The 23,175-nt window shown below is 45.6% G+C and overlaps 1 protein-coding gene across 8 annotated transcripts in view; it reads right to left on the reverse strand.

Annotated features, from left to right (window-relative positions):
- Positions 1–22,006, reverse strand: part of LOC139364200 (NBPF family member NBPF3-like) — a 217,626-nt gene extending 195,620 nt beyond the window's left edge. For 6 of the 8 annotated variants that reach the window (XM_071099682.1, XM_071099666.1, XM_071099668.1 and 3 more), the window contains exons 1-9: positions 21,872–22,006; positions 20,270–20,479; positions 18,392–18,494; positions 17,345–17,559; positions 16,213–16,285; positions 15,541–15,752; positions 14,282–14,491; positions 12,424–12,526; positions 11,379–11,593 (exon numbers count right to left, since the gene is read on the reverse strand). In XM_071099682.1, coding sequence (XP_070955783.1) covers positions 11,379–11,593; positions 12,424–12,526; positions 14,282–14,491; positions 15,541–15,752; positions 16,213–16,285; positions 17,345–17,559; positions 18,392–18,494; positions 20,270–20,444 — 1,306 coding nt within the window. In that variant the 5' untranslated portion in view covers positions 20,445–20,479; positions 21,872–22,006. Of the gene's footprint in view, positions 1–2,817; positions 2,870–4,168; positions 4,375–4,838; positions 4,912–5,958; positions 6,174–7,008; positions 7,112–8,335; positions 8,546–9,587; positions 9,800–10,287; positions 10,334–11,378; positions 11,594–12,423; positions 12,527–14,281; positions 14,492–15,540; positions 15,753–16,212; positions 16,286–17,344; positions 17,560–18,391; positions 18,495–20,269; positions 20,480–20,581; positions 20,719–21,871 lie in introns of those variants that run through there. The other 2 variants (XM_071099709.1, XM_071099660.1) reach the window with 2 other exon arrangements.
- Between the last annotated feature and the right edge of the window lie 1,169 nt (positions 22,007–23,175).

Consider the following 23,175-nt stretch of genomic DNA (forward strand, 5'->3'; position numbering starts at 1 on the left):
ATCCACTCCAAAACCCCATCTCTAGGTCACCAGCATCAAAGACCAAAGGGAGATAAAACCACAAAGAGGTGGAGAAACCGGAGCAGAAAAGCTGAAAATTTTAAAAACCACAGCGCCCCTTCTCCTCCCAAGGATCAGAGATCCTCGCCAGCAACGGAACAAAAAAGGGCAGAGAATGACTTTGACGAGATGACTGAAGTAGGCTTCAGAAAGTTGGTAATAACACACTTCTCCGAGTTAAAGGAGGATGTGCGAAAACATCGCAAGGAAGCTACAAACCTTGAAAAAAGATTAGACGAATGGCTAACTACAATAAACAGTGTAGAGAAGACCTTAAATGACCTGATGGAGCTGAAAACCATGGCATGAGAACTACATGACACATGCACAAGCTTCAGTAGCTGAATCGATCAAGTGGAAGAAAGGATATCAGTGATTGAAGATCAAATTAACCAAATGAAGTGAGAAGAAAAGTTTAGAGAAAAAAGAGTAAAAAGAAACAAAGCTGCCAAGCAATATGGGACTATGTGAAAAGAACAAATCTACATTTGATTGGTGTACCTGAAAGTGATGGGGAGAATGGAACCAAGCTGGAAAACACTCTTCAGGATATTACCCGGGAGAACTTCCCCAACCTAGCAAGGCAGGCCAACATTCAAATTCAGGAAATACAGAGAACACCATAAAGATACTCCTCGAGAAGAGTAACCCCAAGACACATAATTGTCAGATTTACCAAGGTGGAAATGAAGGAAAAAATGGTGAGGGCAGCCAGAGAGAAAGGTCGGGTTACCCACAAAGGAGAGCCCATCAGATTAACAGCACATCTGTCTGCACAAACTCTACAAGCCAGAAGACAGTGGGGGCCAATACTTAACATTCTTAAAGAAAAGAATTTTCAACCCAGAATCTCATATCCACCCAACCTAAGCTTCGTAAGTGAAAGAGAAATCAAATCCTTCACACACAATCAAATGCTGAGAGATTTTGTCACCACCAGGCCTACCTTACAAGAGCTCCTGAAGGAAGCACTAAACACGGAAAGGAATAACCAGTACCAGCCACTGCAAAAACATGTCAAATTGTAAAGACCATCGATGCTAGGAAGAAACTGCATCAACTAACAGGCAAAATAACCAGCTAACATCTTAATGACAGGATCAAATTCACACATGACAATATTCACCTTCAATGTCAATGGGCTAAATGCCCCAATTAAAAGACACAGACTGGAAAATTGGATAAACAGTCAAGACCCATCAGTGTGCTGTGTTCAGGAGATGCATCTCACGTGCAGAGACACACATAGGCTCAAAATGAAGGGATGGAGGAACACCTACCAAGCAAATGGAAAGCAAAAAAAGCAGGGGTTGCAATCCTAGTCTCTGACAAAACAGACTTTAAACCATCAAAGATCCAAAGAGACAAAGAAGACCATTATATAATGGTAAAGGGATCGATTCGACAAGAAGAGCTAACTATCCTAAAGATATATGCACCCAATACAGGAGCACCTAGATTCATAAAGCAACTCCTGAGAGACCTAAAAAGACACTTAGACTCCCAGACAACAATAATGGGACACTTTAACACCCCACTGTCAATACTACACACATCAATGAGACAGAATGCTAACAAGGATATCCAGAACGCAAACTCAGCTCTGCACCAAGCAGACCTAACAGACATCTACAGAACTCTCCACCCAAAATCAACGGAATATACATTCTTCTCAGCATCGCATCACACTTTTTCCAAAATTGACCACATAGTTGGAAGTCAAGCACTCCTCAGCAAATGTAAAACAACAGAAATCACAACAAACTGTCTCTCAGAACACAGTGCAATCAAATTAGAGCTCAGGATTAAGAAACCCACTCAAAACTGAACAACTGCATGGAAACTGAACAACCTGCTCCTGAATGACTACTGGGTAAATAATGAAAGGAAGGCAGAAATAAAGATGTTCTTTGAAACCATTGAGAACAACGACACAACATACCAGAATCTCTGGCACACATTTAAAGCAGTATGGAGAGGGAAATTTCTAGCACTAAATGCCCACAAGAGAAAGGAAAGATCTAAAATCAACACCTTAAAATCACAATTAAAACAACTAGAGAAGCAAGAGCAAACAAATTCAAAAGCTAGCACAAGGCAAGAAATAACTAAGATCAGAGCAGAACTGAAAGAGACAGAGACACAACAAATCCTTCAAAAAAATCAATGGGCCAGGCATGGTGGCTCAAGCCTGTAATCCCAGCACTTTGGGAGGCCGAGACGGGCAGATCATGAGGTCAGGAGATCGAGACCATCCTGGCTAACACGGTGAAACTCGGTCTCTACTAAAAAATATAAAGAACTAGCTGGGAGAGGTGGCGGGTGCCTGTAGTTCCAGCTACTCAGGAAGCTGAGGCAGGAGAATGGTGTAAACCCAGGAGGCAGAGCTTGCAGTGAGCTGAGATCCAGCCACTGCACTCCAGCCTGGGTGACAGAGCGAGACTCCGTCTCAAAAAAACAAAACAAAACAAAACAAAAACTCAGTGAATCCAGGAGCTGGTTTTTTGAAAAGATGAACAAGATATCCCTCTTTGGCTAGTTCACCTGGCTCAACTGATTGCAAGTACTTATCTTCAGAGGACTATGAAATTAAAACCAATACAAGTGCCACAAATAATGCACAACATTGTTAATAATGACAATTTGTAGCTGAGTGAATGAAAGAAATCGTTCTATTCATCGCTTCCTCATTTTCCCGAAATCTACAATCTCCAGGTGTCACTACTGAATTCACAGCTCACAATTCCACAGCATTACCTGGGAGACACTGGCCCTTTTTCTTCCTCTTCTTCATGATCACTTTCATTTTCTGTAAATACATTCAGAGAAGCAGGTCACATTAAGCAATTCACACTTCACATATGACCAAATCACTGTCCAGTCATAGCACAAGGACCCAACTATTCTCAGGGCAAGAACATGGATTCTGACATGAATATTCTAGGGTGGTCTAGATTAAGTCTGGTGAGAAGTAGATGACCCTGCTTTCCAGTCCCACAGGCCAAAATTTCCCTCTGTGGGTAGACTATAATGCCATATTCCCTGCCTGCGTCTATGCAAAGAAAATAAAATTTTCCCCCCCAAATCTCCAAAAATTAGTCAAACAATTTTCTAGGAGTGTTGCTGCAATACTGACTTATATCATCAGGTACCATGGACATTAAATGTTCAGGGGCATCTGTACATGAAACTCAACTGATAGACGCATTCTAACAACTCTTGCTTTAAAAAGAATCTGGGATTCGGGAGGCCAAGGCAGGTGAATCATTTGAGGTCATGAGTTCAAGATGAACCTGGCCAATATGGGGAAACCCCATCTCTACGAAAAATACAAAAATTAGCCATATGTGGTTGTGTGTACCTGTGGTACCAGCTACTCAAGATGCTGAGGCAGGAGAATCACTTCAATCTGGGAGGCGGAGGTTGCATCAAGCCAAGATGGTGCCACTGCACTCCACCGTGGTTGAGCAAGACTCCATCGCCAAAAAAATCCCACCACCGCCACCAACAACAACAATCTATGATGCGACAAAGAAACATCGGATCAGCTATTGCATTGATGGGGTGGAGAACCAGGGTCCAGCCTTGCTTTATGGAACTGTATCAGCAAACTAAACAAGAAAAGTTTCCGTCCACATTTCAATGGGACTGTGCAGCTAACCAAGCTGACTTAAAAGAGATCAAGATTAAAGCTGAGAGTAGTGAAGCCTGGGGAGCAATATATCCAAATACAAAGGCAAGGCTGCTAGTCTCCTTCAAAAGGCATAGAAACTCCATGGACATTGTTCAGGGACACATGACTTAATCACAGGTGACAAGAGATACTGAATCGAAGCTAGGAAGCCTCACAGTTACTTCCCATGCACCTCCTGCACTCAGGTGACTATGAGGTTGTCACACTTGCCTGGGGTCCAGTAACTTCACACTGGGGACCGGGAGACAAAGGCATGACATGAGCTGAGAAGGACAGAAAACCTCCCTGATATCTGGGTTTAGAATCCCATCGCAGATTTTTATGTAAACCAATTTGTGTGTATAGAGTCTGTCTTCGGGGTTATACTTCCTCAGCACAGAAAGAGGAATGAGACACAAGGAAAATAGAGGCTACCTGGGATAATGGATACAGCATCCTCCCATTCATCATGAGAGGATGAGTCAATGAGACATGAGTTGACTTGGTCTTCCTCAAATGTGATTTTGGTGTTGCTGTGAGGCTGGTTGGACTCACAAGGACCGTGGCTATTTGAACAAGCGATGGAATATTCCTCCAGTGAGTCCTCAGGTTCTTCCTTCTCTTCAGCCTTCTGCACCTCCCTGATGAGCCAGGTGGGAGAGATATGTCAGAAGATTAAACACAGAGGGATCGGGCCCCAGGGAGCCCTAGCTGGTTTTCACAGAAGGCATTAAGACAGTGGTCACAGAAAGCAAACAGGAGGTTCCCTTTAGGAGGGAACAGGCAATCCTCTTCTCTCTGCAACAGAGCATGGCGGCCATGGGAGACAGAGAGGAAGAGACCAACCGGTGTTCATTTCACTGGAGAGACAGGAGCTGAGAAAGATGAAGACTCAGCTATCCCTGTTCGGTACAGATATGACACTCACCACACACAGAGAAACACAACAGCTGCCACACCCTGTGTCTAAGCTGGGTTGAATTTCTCATACTGTGGCCAAAGGAATGCAGGCTTGTGGCCCATTGTAGATGCCAGACAGGGTGTGCCTCATAGATCTTTTTCCTATGTTAAAACCCATTACTTGCTCCTGATTTTTTAGTGTTACCTGGGGGCACGTGATTCCTGTACTTTCTCTGTTTCCTCAACGTTCACATCTTCATCCTCATCTTCACCGTTTTCTGTAAATACAGAAGTGTCCATTCAGATATTTCCCACTTCACATTCTGCAGGCACAGTCAGTCCAATGTGCACACAGACATGGACATCTAGGCATGGGTCACCGTTCAATTGAAAGCTCTCATGTTTTATCTTTAACAAAATGCCCTGGCATGCTTTCCTGATCCATCAGGCAATGCATTTCTGATCTGGAGGGCCACCATCAAGATGTGGCCAAATATTGAAAAGACCCTTTGCTCCCCATATCACTGGGGACGTGTGCAGTCTCCCTCGGGACTTTGGCAGCTGTCTCCATCATCCCACCACAAATCTGATTCCCAGGCACAGGCTTGGCGCCCTGTCACACTTCACATTTCAAACCTAATTCTTTCTCTTAGGAGAGGACAAACTGGCCCCACAGTCGTCTATGCATCAGGAGACTTCACAGGCCTTCCATGTGGCTTCTGCTGTGTTATTCAGGGACATGCTCTCCATGGGGGAGTGCTCCAGTCTGAAGCACCTACTACCACCAAATGCCCCCATATCAAGTGCCTTCTCCAACACCACATGCCGAGGGGCTTTATCTCATTTTCAAAAGCAGTCCTAACTGTTCCCACATTTAGATACTTCACAGCCTTGCAAGAGACAATATGCCTGCCTTTTCTGATGGAGAGAGAGAAACTCAAGAAAGATAAATCACTCACTCACCGACAGTTACTAAGAACATTGCCAAAGAGACAGCCTGGGAACCTTCATTCTAAGTCCACAGCTCTTTTCACTCTTAACAAAAACCCTCCTGTCACAGCCTCCTTCCTCTCCTCTACAACTAGAAAAATGTCGCCTCTGGCTCCAAAGACCATCTCCACCAAGGAAGGAGGGACATTTGCAATACTGTGACCTCCAACTCCATGGGTTTCCCATCTCTGATCTCACCCAGGAAGTCCTGGAAGGGCCACATATGTTTAGTGGAAAAAAACACCACCGATACAACTGTCATTGTGAAAGTATGGAGGTCAGGGGTCTCTCCTAAGTCTGGGGTTTTCAGTCATCAGATCCTATAAAAACCTTACCTGGGGTGAGCTTTTGGACGAGGTGCTGTGCCAGCCTACAGCCCTCGGCCAGCTGTTCTTGGAGGTCCCGCCCCTGGGAGTTGGCCGGCTCATCCGGAGTGAGGAGGGCCTGGAGATGCTGATTCAATGCGCGGGAGGCATCTCTCCCTTCCCGCAACTTCTTCCTTAACTGGCTCAGCTCTCGTTCCTGAGACTGAACCAGGACTTTATATTGCCTAAGGTGACATAGTAGAGAAAATTGAACAGTGGAAAGGGGTGAGTGATCAGATCGAATATTGCGACAGAGATTTCTGAGACAATGTTCTCAAGGAGACCTCCAAGGAGAAGGTCAGCACATGTTTAAAGAAATGTCTGTGGCCAAGAGTAAGAATGAAAAATGGTTTACAGGCTTCCTCTATACCAGAGAGGGCTCCTGTAAGATCCTCGACGATGTTCCATTCATCTTTCCCTTCTGTAAACAAAAGTAGGTGTCTTCCTTATTCACTTTCAAAAAGACATTCATTCTTTCAGTTCCTCACTCTGGCCATGGACATTTCCATGTGAAAATACACGTAGCGCATCTTGCAGTCACTAGATGCAAAGCCATGGACAGAAATGAGGCCACGTGCAGATGGGGCCAGTTGAAAAGATGAAAGAAGGAAAGAATGACAGGCTCCAGAAGGCAACACTGATTGACCGAAAGGATGAGAAGCCGCAGTCAGTCAGGAGGTGATTCTGACTAAGGGTAAGTGGGGTGGTGATGGCGCACCATTTTCAGTACACTCAATGCTGCTGGGTGGTTCCCACTCCTTCAGTTAATTTTGTGTTATGCAAATCTCACCTCAACAATTACTTCTTTCAAAAAGAGAAATCAAGGCTCTGAGAAACAACTGCAACCCATAACTTATTATTATCCTTGTTCTCTGTTTCATAAATCTTTGTGTGTTGTGAGCCTGCCATGGCAATTCCTGCCCTTCCCCAGACCCAGCTTAGCTCTTACTTCACCCAGACGAGTGGCTGTACATCAGAGATTTACACACCTGCCCACCTGCCTGCATAGGGTCCCCTCACCTGAGCTCCTCAGCTTGCCCGAGCTGCTCTGCAAGCTTCTCCTCCTTCAACTGAAGCTCATCCCGCAGCATAGATTTTAGGAGGTCTTTGCACTCTTCATAGTCTGAGAAAAGACAGACACACCGGCCTCAGTGAAAAGCTGGACACACAGCGGTGGTCACTGCCTACAGGGCAGGAGCCAGGTCCATCTGAAGGATATAACTGTCCCCAGTACCAGGCTCTAGGCAGGGATTTCCACCACTTTACTCTTCAGTCTCCCGACTTTATGGCATCTCAACCTCCAAACTTTAGAGACGAAGAAAGAGAAACTGAGGGACAGATAGGACAAGCTACTTGGATGGAGCCCAGGTGACGGGCCCAGGGTTCCTGCTCTGCACACTGCACTGCTACTTCCACACATTCTTGGGTGCGATCTTTCTTCCTCTATAGGAACAAAAGCCTCTTCCCCCAGGAAGTAGCACTTCCCTCACACCAGGGTACTCTCTGCCTTTTTGTTTATTCTTTGAGGAGTCTTCTTCTGTCGCCCAGGCTAGAGTGCAATGGCGTGATCTTGGCTCACTGCAACCTCTGCCTCCTGGGTTCAAAGGATTCTCCTGCCTCAGCCTCCTGAGTAGCTGGGATTACAGGTGCCCACCACCACGCCCAGCTAATATTTGTAATTTTAGTAGCGATGGGGTTTCTCCATGTTGCCCAGGATGGTCTCAAACTCCTGACCTCGTGATCCAGCTGCCTCAGCCTCCCAAAGTTCTGGGATTACAGGACTGAGCCACCTTGCACGGCTCCTACACCCTGCTCTTGATGCTGTCGGTTATAGATACCACAGGTTCTATTAGGAGCAGACTCCTCTTGACACCCCTCACAGCGGGTACTGTGTACTATCACCAAATTTCCCTCAGGGTCCCTAGAACAGAGCTTGGCCTATTGGGCCTCAACAGAAGCTTCAACTGAATAAAAGTTCACTAGTCCCAGACATTTAGAACAACAGACTAGATGTCATTTGTCTGCCGGACCTTATATGGTACAGAGAGGATTCTTGAAAACATGATTTAGCATCTTGGAGAAAACAGGTCATTCTGTGCCTCTGTCTGAAACCATAACTGAGATTTTAACTCTAGGCCCATCCCCACCTGACTGCAAACATGGAAAGTTTTGAAATACTTTGGTACCTCTCTCTTCCAGCTTTAACAAAAGGTGAAAATACCCATTTCTATTTTCCTACAAGTATGGGAAGTATTACATTACTTCTGATGGAGAGAGAATTGCGTTTCTCAGAGAGAAGACAGGACATCATTCATCACTTTTGTGATGGTGAGCTTAGGGAACTTACTGTAAGTGTTCTGCCCCTTGGCCAGAAAGTAGGCCACTTGAGTTACAAGATATTTCTCCTTGGTGTTTATGAACTGACGTTTGTTCTCTGCCTGCTGGGGGTGCAGTTTCTCGTTGATTTCTAGAGTATTCATCTCTGACTTCTCACTGGACCAAGGGCCCGCAGATACCACCATGCTGATGTTTGTGGTAGAAGAGGTGGAGCCAGGGCCTGGGGAGAAAAAATCCAAACACATGATGGGTTAATAACTGGTGAAATCAAATAGGTTGAATTAGGACTGAGGGATGTCACTGACAGCCTTGTCCACTGATTTGAAGATGCTGTTTCCCTGGTTTCACTCTTCTCACCTCCACTCTTGATCTCCTTTAAGTCAACGTGTCTGAGCTACGCAGTCACCTTGAAACCAGGACACAAACACTTCCACTTTTTTCTTGCTTAGAAGTTTCTATAAAGCAAGGCTGGACTCTGAGCTTTTTACCCCATGAGTGGCCAATGTTTCTGAGTAGCTCAAGAGATTGTTTTTTGTTTTGTTAATTTTTTGTTTGATTGGTTGGTTGGTTTTGGTTTTTTATGTTTTGTTTGAGAGGGAGTCTCACTGTGTCGCCCAGGCTGGTGGCACGATCTCAGCTCACTGCAACCTCTGCCTCCTGGGTTCAAGTGATTCTCGTGCGTCAGCCTCCCAAGTAGCTGGGATTACAGGCACCAACCACCATGCCAGCTATTTTTTGTATTTTTAGTAGAGATGCAATTTCGCCATGTTGGCCAGGCTGCTTTTGAACTCCTGACCTCAGGTGACCCGCCCACCTTGTCCTCCCAAAGTGCTGGGAATACAGATGGGAGCCCAGCGACCCTGGCCAGAGACTTCTTATTAACAGCTAAGACAAGCCAATGAAAAGGAGAGAGTCTAGCCTGAGAAAAGTGAATGAGGGTGGGAGGATCATCTGAGCCAATCCTCGCACCTAAGCCTCCTGAGAAGATAGGACTCTAAGGGCAAAGGAACATGTCTGGCTAATGTTTTGTATTCATTGTAAAGATGGGTTTCACCATATTCTCCAGCCTGCTCTTGAACTCCTGAATTCAAATGATCCTCCCACTTGGGCCTCCCAAAGTGCTGGGAATATATGTGTGAGTCACCGCACCTAGCTCCATCCTAGTTGCTGAGTAAACCAATATGTATGTATATAGCCTGTCCTCACAATGGATCTTCCGTAGTCTAGACAGAGGTATGAGACACAAGGAAAATAGAGGCTACCTGCGACAAGGTTTAGAGCATCCTGCCGTACATCAGGAGACGATTCACGGTCTATAAGCAGAGTCAAGTCCATTTGGTCTTCCTGAAATGTGACCTTGGAGTTCTTGTGAGGCTGATTGGACTCAGAAGGGCCACAGCTATTTGAACAAGTGATGGCACATTCCTCCACTGAGTCCTCAGGGACTTCCTTTTCTTCTGCCTTCCGCACCTCCCTGATGAGGTGAGATAGAGATGCCAGAAGATTAAATACAGAGGGATTGGACCCCACGGAGACCTAGCAGGTTTTGACGGGAGGCATTAAGACTGTGGTCACAGAAAGCAAACAGGAGGTTCCCTTTAGGAGGGAATAGGCAATCCTCTTCTCTCTGCAACAGAGCATGGCGGCCATGGGAGACAGAGAGGAAGAGACCAACCGCTGTTGTTTTCACTGGAGAGACAGGAGCTGAGAACGATGAAGACTCAGCTATCCCTGTTCGGTACAGATATGACACTCACCACACACAGAGAAACACAACAGCTGCCACACCCTGTGTCTAAGCTGGGTTGAATTTCTCATACTGTGGCCAAAGGAATGCAGGCTTGTGGCCCATTGTAGATGCCAGAGACAGGGTGTGCCTCCTAGACCTTTTTCATATATTAAAACCCATTACTTGCACCTGATTATTCAGTGTTACCTGGGGCACATGATTCCTGTACTTACTCAGTGTCATCAACTTTAACATCTTCATCCTCACCTTCATCATTTTCTGTAAATACAGAAGTGTTCGTTCAGATATTTCCCACTTCACACTCTGCAGGCACAGTCAGTCCAATGTGCACACAGACATGGACATCTAGGCATGGGTCACCGTTCAATTGAAAGCTCTCATGTTTTATCTTTAACAAAATGTCCTGGCATGCTTTCCTGATCCATCAGGCAATGCATTTCTGATCTGGAGGGCCACCATCAAGATGTCACCAAATATTGAAAAGACCCTTTGCTCCGCATATCACTGGGGACTTGTGCAGCCTCTCTCTGGACTTTGGCAGCTGTCTCCCGCATCCCGCCACAGATCTGATTCCCAGGCACAGACTTGGTGTTGAGTCACAGTTCGCATTTGGAACCTAATTCTTTCTCTTAGGAGCGGACAAACTTGCCCGACAGTCCTCTATGCCTCAGGAGGCTTCACAGGCCCTCCATGTGGCTTCTGCTGTGTTATTCAGGGACATTCTCTCCATGGGGAGTGCACCAGTCTGAAGCACTTCCTACAACCAAATGCCCCCACGTCAAGTGCCTTCTCCAACACCACATGGCGAGGGGCTTTATCTCATTTTCAAAAGCAGTCATAAGTGTTCCCACATTTAGATGCTTCAGACCCTTGCAAGAGACAATTTTACTGCCTTTTCCGATGGACACAGAGAAACTCAAGAAGGATAAATTACTCACTCACCGACAGTTACTAAGAACATTGCCAAGGAGACAGCCTGGGAACCTTCATTCTAAGTCCACAGCTCTTTTCACTCTAATAAGAACCCTACTGTCACAGCCTCCTTCCTCTCCTTTACACCTAGAGAGATGCTGCCTCTTGCTCCAAAGACCATCTCCACCAAGGAAGGAGGGACATCTGCAATACTGTGACCTCCAAACCCATGGGTTTCCCATCTCTGATCTCACCTAGGAAGTCCTGGAAGGGCCACATATGTTTAGTGGAAAAAAACATCACTGATACAACTGTCATTGTGAAAGTATGGAGGTCGGGAGTCTCTCATAAGCCTGGCGTTTTGGGTCTCCAGGTCCTATGGAAACCTTACCTGTGGTGAGCTTTCGGACGAGGTGCTGTGCCAGCCTACAGCCTTCGGCCAGCTGTTCTCGGAGGTCCCGCCCCTGGGAGTTGGCCGGCTCATCCGGAGTGAGGAGGGTCTGGAGATGCTGATTCAATGCGTGGGAGGCATTTCTCCCTTCCCGGAACTTCTCCCTTAACTGGCTCAGCTCTCGTTCCTGAGACTGAACCAGGACTTTATATTGCCTAAGGTGACATAGTAGAGAAAATTGAACAGTGGAAAGGGGTGAGTGATCAGTTCGAATATTGCAACAGAGATTTCTAAGACAATTTCCTCAAGGAGACCTCCAAGGAGAAGGTCAGCACACGTTTAAAGAAATGTCTGTGGCCAAGAGAAAGAAGGAAAAATGGTTTACAGGCTTCCTTTATGTCAGAGAGGGCTCCTGTAACATCCTCGACGACGTTCCATTCATCTTTCCCTTCTCTAAACAAAATTAGGTGTCTTCCTTATTCAGTTTCAAAAAGACATCCTTTCAGCTCCTCACTCTGGCCATGGACATTTCCATGTGAAAATACACATAGTCTATCTTGCAGTGACTACATACAAAACCATATACAGAAATGCGGCCAAGTGCAGACGGGGCCAATTGAAAAGATTGAAAGAGAAAAGAATGACAGGCTCCAGAAGGCAACATTGATTGGGTCAAAGATGAGATGCCGCAGTCAGTCAGGAGGTGATTCCGACTATGGGTAACTGGGGTGGTGATGGCACACCATTTTGAGTACACTGAATGCTGCTGGGGGGTTCCCATTCCTTTGGTTAATCATGTGTTATGCAAATTTCACCTCAACAATTACTTCTTTCAAAAAGAGAAAACGGGGCTCTGAGAAACAACTGCAACCCATAACTTATTACTGTCCTTGGTCTCTGTTTCACAAACCTCTGTGTATTGTGAGCATGCCATAGCAATTCCTGCCCTTCCCCTGGCCCAGCTTGGCTCTTACTTCTACCCTCCGAGCTGCTATACATCCGAGATTTACACACCTGCCCACCTGCCTGCATAGGGTCCCCTCACCTGAGCTCCTCAGCTTGCCCGAGCTGCTCTGCAAGCTTCTCCTCCTTCAACTGAAGCTCATCCTGCAGCATAGATTTTAGGAGGTCTTTGCACTCTTCATAGTCTGAGAAAAGACAGACACACTGGCCTCAGTGAAAGACTGCACATGCTGCTGAGGTCACTGCCTACAGGGCAGGAGCCAGGTCCATCCCAAGGACATAACTGTCCCCAATAACAGGCTCCAGACAGGGATCTTCACCTCTTTACTCTTCAGTCTCCCGACTTTCTGGCATCTCATCCTCCAAAACTTAGAGACAAACAAACCGAAACTCAAGGGCACATCAAGGAAGTTGACAAGATGATTCAACCACAATGAAGTGGAGTCAGAATTCACAGCCCCTGAGGTCTGACTCTGAATGCGGGGCCACTTTCCCAAGCCTTGCAGCCTCTCCTCCAAAACACTGCACTGGGGCATGAAATAGAGATTTCTTGGACAGTTGGGAAGGCCCCTAGGACTATGGGACTGATGGTTTCCCTTTTAATGGGAATTTCAAGGACAACTATGTCAAAGATCTTAAAAATCTTTGATTTTTAAATCATAACTGCAGATATGATTTTAAGAATCATAACGGAAACATAAAGTATGAGACATAAGACCACAAGACTATGAAGGAAACATACCCAAATACTAACAAAGTTTGTGTTAATTTGGAAACAGTAGAATGAGGAACTAATAGATAGTGTTTACTCTATGCCCATAAATGTTTTAGGAGATTGATAAGAAATAGCTCATGTAACTCACTGCAGCAATTTACAGAGGTAGGTATTACTGTAGCACCCTATGAATAGATGAGGAAACTGAGGGACACACAGGACAAGCAACTTGGATGGAGCCCAGGAGACAGGCCCAGGGTTCCTGCTCTGCACACTGCACTGCTACTTCCACACATTCTTGGGTACATCTTTCTTCCTCTTTAGGAACAAAAGCCTGTGCCCCAAGAAACAGGACTTCCCTCCCACCAGGCTACTCTCTGCCTTTTTTGTTTGTTTCTTTTTTGATGAGTCTTGCCCTGTCGTCCAGGCTGAAGTACAATGGCATGATCTTGGCTCACTGCAACCTCTGTCTCCTGGGTTCAAAGGATTCTCTGGACTCAGCCTCCCGAGTAGCTGGGATTACAGGCACCCACCACCACACCCAGCTAATTTTTCTAATTTTAGTAGAGATGGGGTCTCTCCACATTGCCCAGGGTGGAATCAAACTCCTGACCTCGTGATCCAGCTGCCTCAGCCTCCCAAAGTGCTGGGATTACAAGACTGAGCCACCTTGCACGGCCCCTACTCCCTGTTCTTGATGCTGTCGGTTATAGATGCCACAGGTTCTATTAGGAGCAGAATCCTCTTGACGCCCCTCACAGCGGATACTGTGTACTATCACCAAATTTCCCTCAGGGTCCCTAGAACAGAGCTTGGCCTCTTGGGCCTCAACAGAAGCTTGAACTGAATAAAATTCACTAGCCCGAGACATTTAGAACAACAGACTAGATGTTATTTGGCTGCCGGATCTTATACGGTACAGAGAGGATTCTTGAAAACATGATTTAGCCTCTTGGAGAAAACAGGTCATTCTGTGCCTGTGTCTGAAACCATCACTGAGATTTTACCTCTAGGCCCATCCCGACCTGACTGCAAACATGGAAAGTTATGAAATACTTTGGTACTTCTGCCTTCCAACTTTAACAAAATGTGAAAATACCCATTTCTATTTTCCTAGAAGTAAGGGAAGGATTAAATTATTTTTGATGGAGAGAGAATTCCGTTTCTCAGAGAGAAGACAGGACATCATTCATCACTTTTGTGATGGTGAGCCTATAGAACTTACTATAACTGTTCTGCTGGTTGGCCAGGAAGTAGGCCACTTGAGTTACAAGAAATTTCTCTCTAGTGTTTCTAAACTGTTCTTTCTTTTCTCCCAACTGCGGGCGCAGTTTCTCGTTGATTTCTGGAGTGTTCATCTCTGACTTCTCACTTGGCCAAGGACCAGCAGATACCACCAAGCTGATGTTTGCGGCAGAAGAGGTGGAGCCAGGGACTGGGGAGAAAAAATCCAAACACATGATGGGTTAATAACTGGTGAAATCAAATAGGTTGAATCAGGACTGAGGGATGTCACTGACAGCCTCGTCCACTGATTTGGAGATGCTGTTTCCCTGGTTTCACTCTTCTCATCTCCACTCTTGATCTCCTTTAAGTCAACGTGTCTGACCTATGCAGTCACCTTGAAATCAGGACACAAACACTTCCACCCTTTTCTTGCTTAGAAGTTTCCATAAAGCAAGGCTGGGCTCTGAGCTTTTTACCCCATGAGAGGCCAATGTTTCTGTGTAGCTCAAGAGATTGTTTTTTGTTTCATTAAATTTTCGTTTGACTGGTTGGTTGGTTTTGGTTTTTTATGTTTTGTTTGAGAGGGAGTTTCACTCTGTTGCCCAGGCTGGAGTGCAGTGGCATGATCTCAGCTCACTGCAACCTCTACCTCCTGTGTTCAAGTGATTTTCGTGGTTCAGCTTCCCAAGTAGCTGGGATTACAGGCACAAACCACCATGCCAGCTATTTTTTGTATTTTTAGTAGAGATGCAATTTTGCTATGTTGGCCAGGCTGCTTTCGAACTCCTGACCTCAGGTGATCTGCCCACCTCACCCTCCCAAATTTCTGGGATTACAGATGTGAGCCCAGCGACCCTGGCCAGAGACTTCTTATTAACAGCTAAGACAAGCCAATGAAAACGAGAGAGAGTCTAGCCTGAGAAAAGTGAATGAGTGGGAGGATCATCTGAGCCAATCCTTGCACCTAAGCCTCCTGAGCAGTTGGGACTATAGGGGCAAAGGAACATGCCTGGCTAATGTTTTGTATTCTTTGTAAAGATGGGTTTCACCATATTGTCCAGCCTGCTCTTGAACTCCTGAATTCAAATGATCCTCCCACTTGGGCCTCCCAAAGTGCTGCGAATATATATGTCAGTCACCGCAGCTAGCTTCATCCTAGTTTCTGAGTAAACCAATATGTACCTATACAGCCTGTACTCAGAATGGATCTTCCGTAGCCTAGACAGAGGTATGAGACACAAGGAAAATAGAGGCTACCTGCGACAAGGTTTAGAGCATCCTGCCTTCCATCAGGAGATGATTCATGGTCTATAAGCAGAGTCGAGTCTAGTTGGTCTTCCTCAAATGTGATTTTGGAGTTCTTGTGAGGCTGGTTGGACTCAGAAGGGCCATAGATATTTGAACAAGTGACGGCACATTCCTCCACTGAGTCCTCAGGGACTTCCTTTTCTTCTGCCTTCCGCACCTCCCTGATGAGGTGAGATAGAGATGCCAGAAGATTAAACACAGAGGGATTGGACGCCAGGGAGTCCTAGCCAGTTTTGACAGGAGGCATTAGGAGAGTGGTCACAGAAAGCAAACAAGAGGCTCCCTTTAAGAGGGAACAGGCAATCCTCTTCTCTCTGCAATACAGCATGGCAGCCATGGGAGACAGAGAGGAAGAGGGCAACTGGTGTTCATTGCACTGGACAGATAGGAGCTGAGAAAGAAGAGGACTCAGCTATCCCTGTACAGTACAGACATCACACTCGCCACACACAGAGAAACACAACAGCTGCCACACCCTGTGTCTAAGTTGGGTTGAATTTCACACACTGTGGCCAAGGGAATGCAGGCTTTTGGCCCATCATAGATGCCAGAGAGGGTGTGCCTCTTAGACCTTTTTCATATGTCAAAATCCATTACTTGCTCCTGATTATTCAGGGTTACCTGAGGGCACACGACTCCTGTACTTTCTCAGCCTCCTCAACTTTAACATCTTCATCGTTATCTTCATCATTTTCTGTAAATACAGAAGTGTTCATTCAGATATTTCCCACTTCACACTCTAGAAGCACAGTCAGCCCAATGTGCACAGAGACATGAACATCTAGGCAAGGGTCACCATTCAACTGAAAGCCCTCATGTTTTACTTTAACAAAATGCCCTGGCATGGTTTCCTGTTCCATCAGGCAATGCATTTCTGCTCTGGAGGGCCACCATCAGGATGTGGCCAAATATTGAAAAGACCCTTTGTTGCCTATATCACTGGGGACTTGCACAGTCTCTCTCAGAACTTTGGCAGCTGTCTCCATCATCCCACCACAAATCTGATTCCCAGGCACAGGCTTGGTGTCCTGTCACAGTTTGCATTTCGAACCTAATTCTTTCTCTTAGGAGAGGACAAACTGGCTCCACAGTCCTCTATGTATCAGGAGACTTCACAGGCCCTCCATGTGGCTTCTGCTGTGCTATTCAGGGACATGCTCTCCATGGGGAGTGCTCCAGTCTGAAGCACCTACTACCACCAAATGCCCCCACATCAAGTGCCTTCCCCAACACCACACGGCGAAGGGCTTTATCTCATTTTCAAAAGCAGTCATAAGTGTTCCCACATTTGGATGCTTCAGAACCTTGCAAGAGACAATGTGCCTGCCTTTGCAGATGGAGAGAGAGAATCTCACGAGGGAAAAATCACTCACTCACCGACACTTACTAAGAACATTGCCAAAGAGACAGCCTGGGAACCTTCATTCTTAGTCCAGAGCTCTTTTCACTCTAACAAGCACCCTCCTGTCACAGCCTCCTTCCTCTCCTTTACAACTAGAGACATGTTGCCTCTGGCTCCAAAGACCATCTTCCATCAAGGAAGGAGGGACATTCCCAATACTGTGACCTCCAACCCCATGGGTTGCAGGGTTTCCCATCTCTGATCTCACCCAGGAAGTCCTGGTCATGTCATGGCCACATATGTTTAGTGGAAAAAAACACCACCGATACAACTGTCATTGTGAAAGTACGAAGGTCTGGAGTCTCTCATAAGCCTGGGGTTCTGGGTCATCAGATCCTATGGAAACCTTACCTGGGGTGAGCTTTCGGACGAGGTGCTGTGCCAGCCTACAGCCTTCAGCCAGCTGTTCTCGGAGGTCCCGCCCCTGGGAGTTGGCCGGCTCGTCCAGAGTGAGGAGGGCCTGGAGATGCTGATTCAATGCGCGAGAGGCATCTCTCCCTTTCCACAACTTCTCCCTTAACTGGCTCAGCTCTCGTTCCTGAGACTGAACCAGGACTTTATATTGCCTAAGGTGAGATAGTAGAGAAAATTGAACAGTGGAAAGGGGTGAGTGATCAGATCGAATATTGCGACAGAGATTTCTGAGACAATGTTCTCAAGGAGACCTCCAAGGAGAAGGTCAGCACATATTTCAAATGTCTGTGGCCAAGAGAAAGAACAAAAAATGGTTTACAGGATTCGTCTGTATCAGAGAGGGCTCCTGTAAGATCCTCGACAATGTTCCATTCATCTTTCCCTTCTGTAAACAAAAGTAGGTGCCTTCCTTATTCACTTTCAAAAAGACATTCATCCTTTCAGTTCCTCACTCTGGCCATGGACATTTCCATCTGAAAATACACATAGTGCATCTCGCAGTCTCTAGATGCAAAGCCATGGACAGAAATGAGGCCCAGTGCAGAGGGGACCAGTCGAAAAGATGAAAGAAGGAAAGAATGACAGGCTCCAGAAGGCAACACTGATTGACCGAAAGGATGAGAAGCCACAGTCAGTCAGGAGGTGATTCTGACTAAGGGTAAGTGGGGTGGTGATGGCGCATCATTTTGAGTAGACTGAATGCTGTTGGGTGGTTCCCACTCCTTTAGTTAATTTTGTGTTATGCAAATTTCACCTCAACAATTACTTCTTTCAAAAAGAGAAATCATGGCTCTGAGAAACAACCACAACCCATAACTTATTATTATCCTTGCTCTCTGTTTCATAAATATTTGTGTGTTGTGAGCCTGCCATGGCAATTCCTGCCCTTCCCCAGACCCAGCTTAGCTCTTACTTCACCTCGCCGAGCGGCTGTACATCAGAGATTTACACACCTGCCCACCTGCCTGCATAGGGCCCCCTCACCTGAGCTCTTCAGCTTGCCCGAGCTGCTCTGCAAGCTTCTCCTCCTTCAACTGAAGCTCATCCCGCAGCATAGATTTTAGGAGGTCTTTGCACTCTTCATAGTCTGAGAAAAGACAGACACACTGGCCTCAGTGAAAAGCTGGACACAGAGCGGTGGTCACTGCCTACAGGGCAGGAGCCAGGTCCGTCCCAAGGACATAACTGACCCCAGTACCAGGCTCTAGGCAGGGATTTCCACCTCTTTACTCTTCAGTCTCCTGACTTTCTGGCATCTCATCCTCCAAAATTTAGAGACAAACAAACCGAAACTCAAGGGCACATCAAGGAAGTTGACAAGATGATTCAATCACAATAAAGTGGAGTCAGAATTCACAGCCCCTGAGGTGTGACTCTGCATGCGGGGCCACTTCCACAAGCCTTGAAGCCTCTCCTCCAAAACACTGCACTGGGGCATGAAGTAGAGATTTCTTGGACAGTTGGGAAGGCCCCTAGGACTATGGGACTGATGGTTTCCATTTGGGAATTTCAAGGACAAATATGTCAAAGATCTTAAAAATCTTTGATTTTTAAATCATATCTGCAGATATGATTTTAACAATCATAACAGAAACATAAAGTATGAGACATAAGACCACAAGACCATGAAGAAAATATGCCCTAATACAAACAAAGTTTGTGTTAATTTACAAACAGTAGAATGAGGAACTAATAGATAGTGTTTAATCTGTGCCCATAAATGTTCTAGGAGATTGACAAGAAATAACTCATGTAACTCATTGCAGCAATTTACAGAGGTAGGTATTACTGTAGCACCCTATGAACAGATGAGGAAACTGAGGGACAGACAGGACAAGCAAGTTGCATGCAGCCCAGGAGACAGACTCAGGGTTCCTGCTCTGCACACTGCACTACTACTTCCACACATCCTCGGGTGCGATCTTTCTTCCTTTTAGGAACAAAAGCCTGTGCCCGAGGAAGCAGGACTTCCCTCTCACCAGGGTACTCTCTGCTTTTTCTTTTCTTTTCTTTAATTTTTTTTTTTTTTTTTTTTTTGACGAGTCTTGCCCTGTCACCCAGGCTGGAGTGCAATGCTGTGATCTTGGCTCACTGCAACCTCTGTCTCCTGGGTTCAAAGGTTTCTCCTGCCTCAGCCTCCCGAGTAGCTAGAATTACAGGTGCCCACCACCATTTCCCATGTAATTTTTGTAATTTTACTAGAGACGGGGTTTCTGCATGTTGCCCAGGCTGATCTCAAACTCCTGACCTCGTGATCCACCCGCCTCAGCCTCCCAAAGTGCTGGGATTACAGGACTGGGCCACCTTGCACGGCCCCTACTCCCTGCTCTTGATGCTGTCGGTTATAGATACCACAGGTTCTATTAGAAGCAGACTCCTCTTGAGGCCCCACATAGCGGGTACTGTGTACTAACACCAAATTTCCCTCAGGGTCCCTAGAACAGAGCTTGGCCTATTGGGCCTCAACAGAAGCTTGACCTGAATAAAAGTTCACTAGTCCCAGACATTTAGAACAACAGACTAGATGTCATTTGTCTGCCGGATCTTATATGGTACAGAGAGGATTCTTGAAAACATGATTTAGCCTCTCGGAGAAAACAGGTGGTTCCATGCCTGTGTCCGAAATCAATAACTGCTATTCTACCTCTAGGTCCATCCCCACCTGATGGCAAACAGGGAAAGTTTCAAAATACTTTGGTACCTCTGTCTTCTAACATTAACAAAATGTGAAAATACCCATTTCTATTTTCCTAGAAGTAAGGGAAGGATTAAATTATTTTTGATGGAGAGAGAATTCAGTTTCTCAGAGAGAAGACAGGACATCATCCATCACTTTTGTGATGGTGAGCCTATGGAACTTACTGTAACTGTTCTGCCCCTTGGTCAGAAAGTAGGCCACTTGAGTTACAAGATATTTCTCCTTGGTGTTTAGGAACTGATGTTTGTTCTCTGTCCGCTGGGGGCGCAATTTCTCATTGATTTCTAGAGTGTTCATCTCTGCCTTCTTACTGGACCAAGGGCCCGCATATACCACCATGCTGACGTGTGTGGCAGAAGACGTGGAGTCAGGGACTGGGGAGAAGAAACCCAAACACATGATGGGTTACAAACCGGTGATATCAAATAGGTTGAATCAGGACTGAGGGATGGCAGTAACTGAAATTCTTAACTTACTGTTGAGAAAAACGAGATCAGTCCCCACAGCACTTTAGGATCCTTAACCACAAAAACAAGGTTCGAGGTGTCTGAGTTCAGAGCTAAGGCACTGCCAGTCGCTCAGAGTCTCACAAGAGTGAGGAAGATTGTGGCCAGCGTGCCAGGTAACGGTCTGCAGTTGCAATAACAGAATTAGAAGGTGGGGGTGTCATGGAATCTTAGGAGCCTGCGTTCCAATTGCACTGGCTTGGCTGAAACACAGGCACCCTGGTCTCACCTGAGGGTCACCACCAATGGGCTCATTCCTTCAGCATTCACTCTCAATATTCATGTACCTTTGTGACAATGCCACAGACTGTCTCTTTCCCAATACATCTAAGCACATTCCTCACTGTTTCTCTCTTGTCTGTACAACATCATCAAGTCAGAAACAGTTTCCCAACAGGTTATATTTTCTTAATGGCAGTCATGAAGTCACCCCACCTGCTCCCAGTTAAAACAGATCTTAAGCCTTTTCTGCAAGTGTAAGATATGAAACTTTTAGCCTGCCCTGATATCCTCTGCATCTTCTGCAGTTTTTTCTGTATCCACTAGAAAGTGAATAAATAATTCATTTTTTTAAAATGTTTTCTTTCCTGTCTCAGTATTCTTCTTGCTGCATCTCATTGTTATGTTGATTTCTTTTTTCTTACTGGGGCACCAGTAAGAAAAGCATCTTGGCTTTCACTACACTCTAGACCAGTTTGACATCCCTATGTCCAAAGCTCTTCCTCTATGTGGGTTGATTTGTATTTTCACGGCACTGAGCACCACATTTCATACTTGTCAATTGTAGATGTCATTCTAGTGCCTCAAGAGCTCTTTTCAAGGGATCAAGTGATCAAATTCATGTATATAGAGATCTCCTGAAAACATGTATGACCGTCTATCTTAGGAAGTTTCATAAACCTGATGCTATTTGGTTGTTTCCCTTTTGTTTTCCCATATACTGGAAAGAACAGGGCCATGAGCGGCTCTTATGGAATATGTTTTGATATATATTTTGTTGAGTTGGACTAACATCATTCATTTTTGGTTTCATTTCACTAACAGAACATGGCAAGGTCAAGGTTATGGTCAGGGTTGGCTGGTGATCCTCAGTGGTGCAGCAGAAGGTGAGTTTGAGATGAGAGGAATGAGTAGGAAAGAGCAATCCCCTGAGCCACCTCCTCACTTTCTCAGCTTCCATCCCCACCGAGGTTTTGTGAGCCTGGAACTTGGGAGACTGTTCTGTAGCCCAGGTCTCCTAGGATTGGCTGCTGGACTTGCCTGAGTTGTGGGTGCACTGGGTGTGATCCTGGGCCGCTCAGCATTCATGTGGAAGTTAAGGAACGAGGACTGGATCAATCCCATTTGAAGGCGTGCCTCACTGCAGCCCGCACTGTCCTCCAATGACACTGGAAGGATACTGCTTTGAGATGTATCAACAGCTTTAAGTTAACGTATTTTCCGGGGTCTGGGAAACCTGACGTTCTGTGTCATGATGAAAATCTGTCAAGTTTCTTCATTTTAAAAATGATAAAACTGCAGGTTCACAAAGTTACATGGCTTACTTGAGGTCACACAGGGATGAGTTTTCAGCACTGCCAATAAAAGCAATCACAGTCATTCTTCAGTCATTATTCCTAGGATCCATATAATTCAGTAAATATTCACATAATTAGTAGATATTCACTGATGAATTTGTACAAGGCATTTTGCTCAAAACTGTGCTCATATTTGGATGTTGTATCTTCACCATAATCCTTAAGGTAATGCTATTATCCATATGTAACAGGTAAGAAACCTGAAGAAGAGGGATAGCAAATCATGTCTTTGGACATATTTCTATTTTTTGGTTTCTGTGAAGCTGGAAGAATGACCACAATGAGTCACAGGAAGAGTATACATACCTGGATTATTTTCCAGGACAGAGGTGTGCCCTCCTAGAGTACTGGGACCAAAATTCTCAAGTGTCTGAAACCTTGCTTTAACATTATGGGAAATAACCTCTATCACCTGGAATTTCCCTGAAACTTTGAAATATACAAGAGAAGTATGAGACTTGGGTCTTCCCTTGGCTGTGTTTAATTCAGTCTTCTATGGAATACCAATGATTCTCACTAAGACTTTTGCCTTTTTATAACCACAGGGTATGTTTTACGGAGATGATTTTATACTTTGCTCTATTTAGAAAGAATAAATATGAGCAACGGTTTAGGTTTTATGCCCTGGACTTAATATTTTTCTGATTCCTGTTTTGAGATTAAATTCTCATGGAAATAGAAAAATACTTATGATTTCTCATAAGGCCAAGTTTGTTATTAGTTTGAGTTTTTGAAGATGAAGCACAAACTTTGGATTTTACCTTTGTCTGTCCCCATCAACACCACTCATTCTCCCTCAGTATGACCTGGACTTGCCCCTGCACTTACCCGCGTCCTGCTGAAGCATCTCCATGCACTGTCCAATTCCATCAGTGACTCAGGCTCCTCCCAAGGCTCCCTGAAATGGACACAGGGATCAGGATGTCAGACACATTCCAGACACAAAGGCAACCCATACTGTAGAGCAGGCAGCTGTGTTTCCACTTC

Source organism: Macaca nemestrina, chromosome 1 (assembly GCF_043159975.1).
Source record: "Macaca nemestrina isolate mMacNem1 chromosome 1, mMacNem.hap1, whole genome shotgun sequence".
Taxonomy (NCBI): Eukaryota; Metazoa; Chordata; class Mammalia; order Primates; family Cercopithecidae; genus Macaca; species Macaca nemestrina.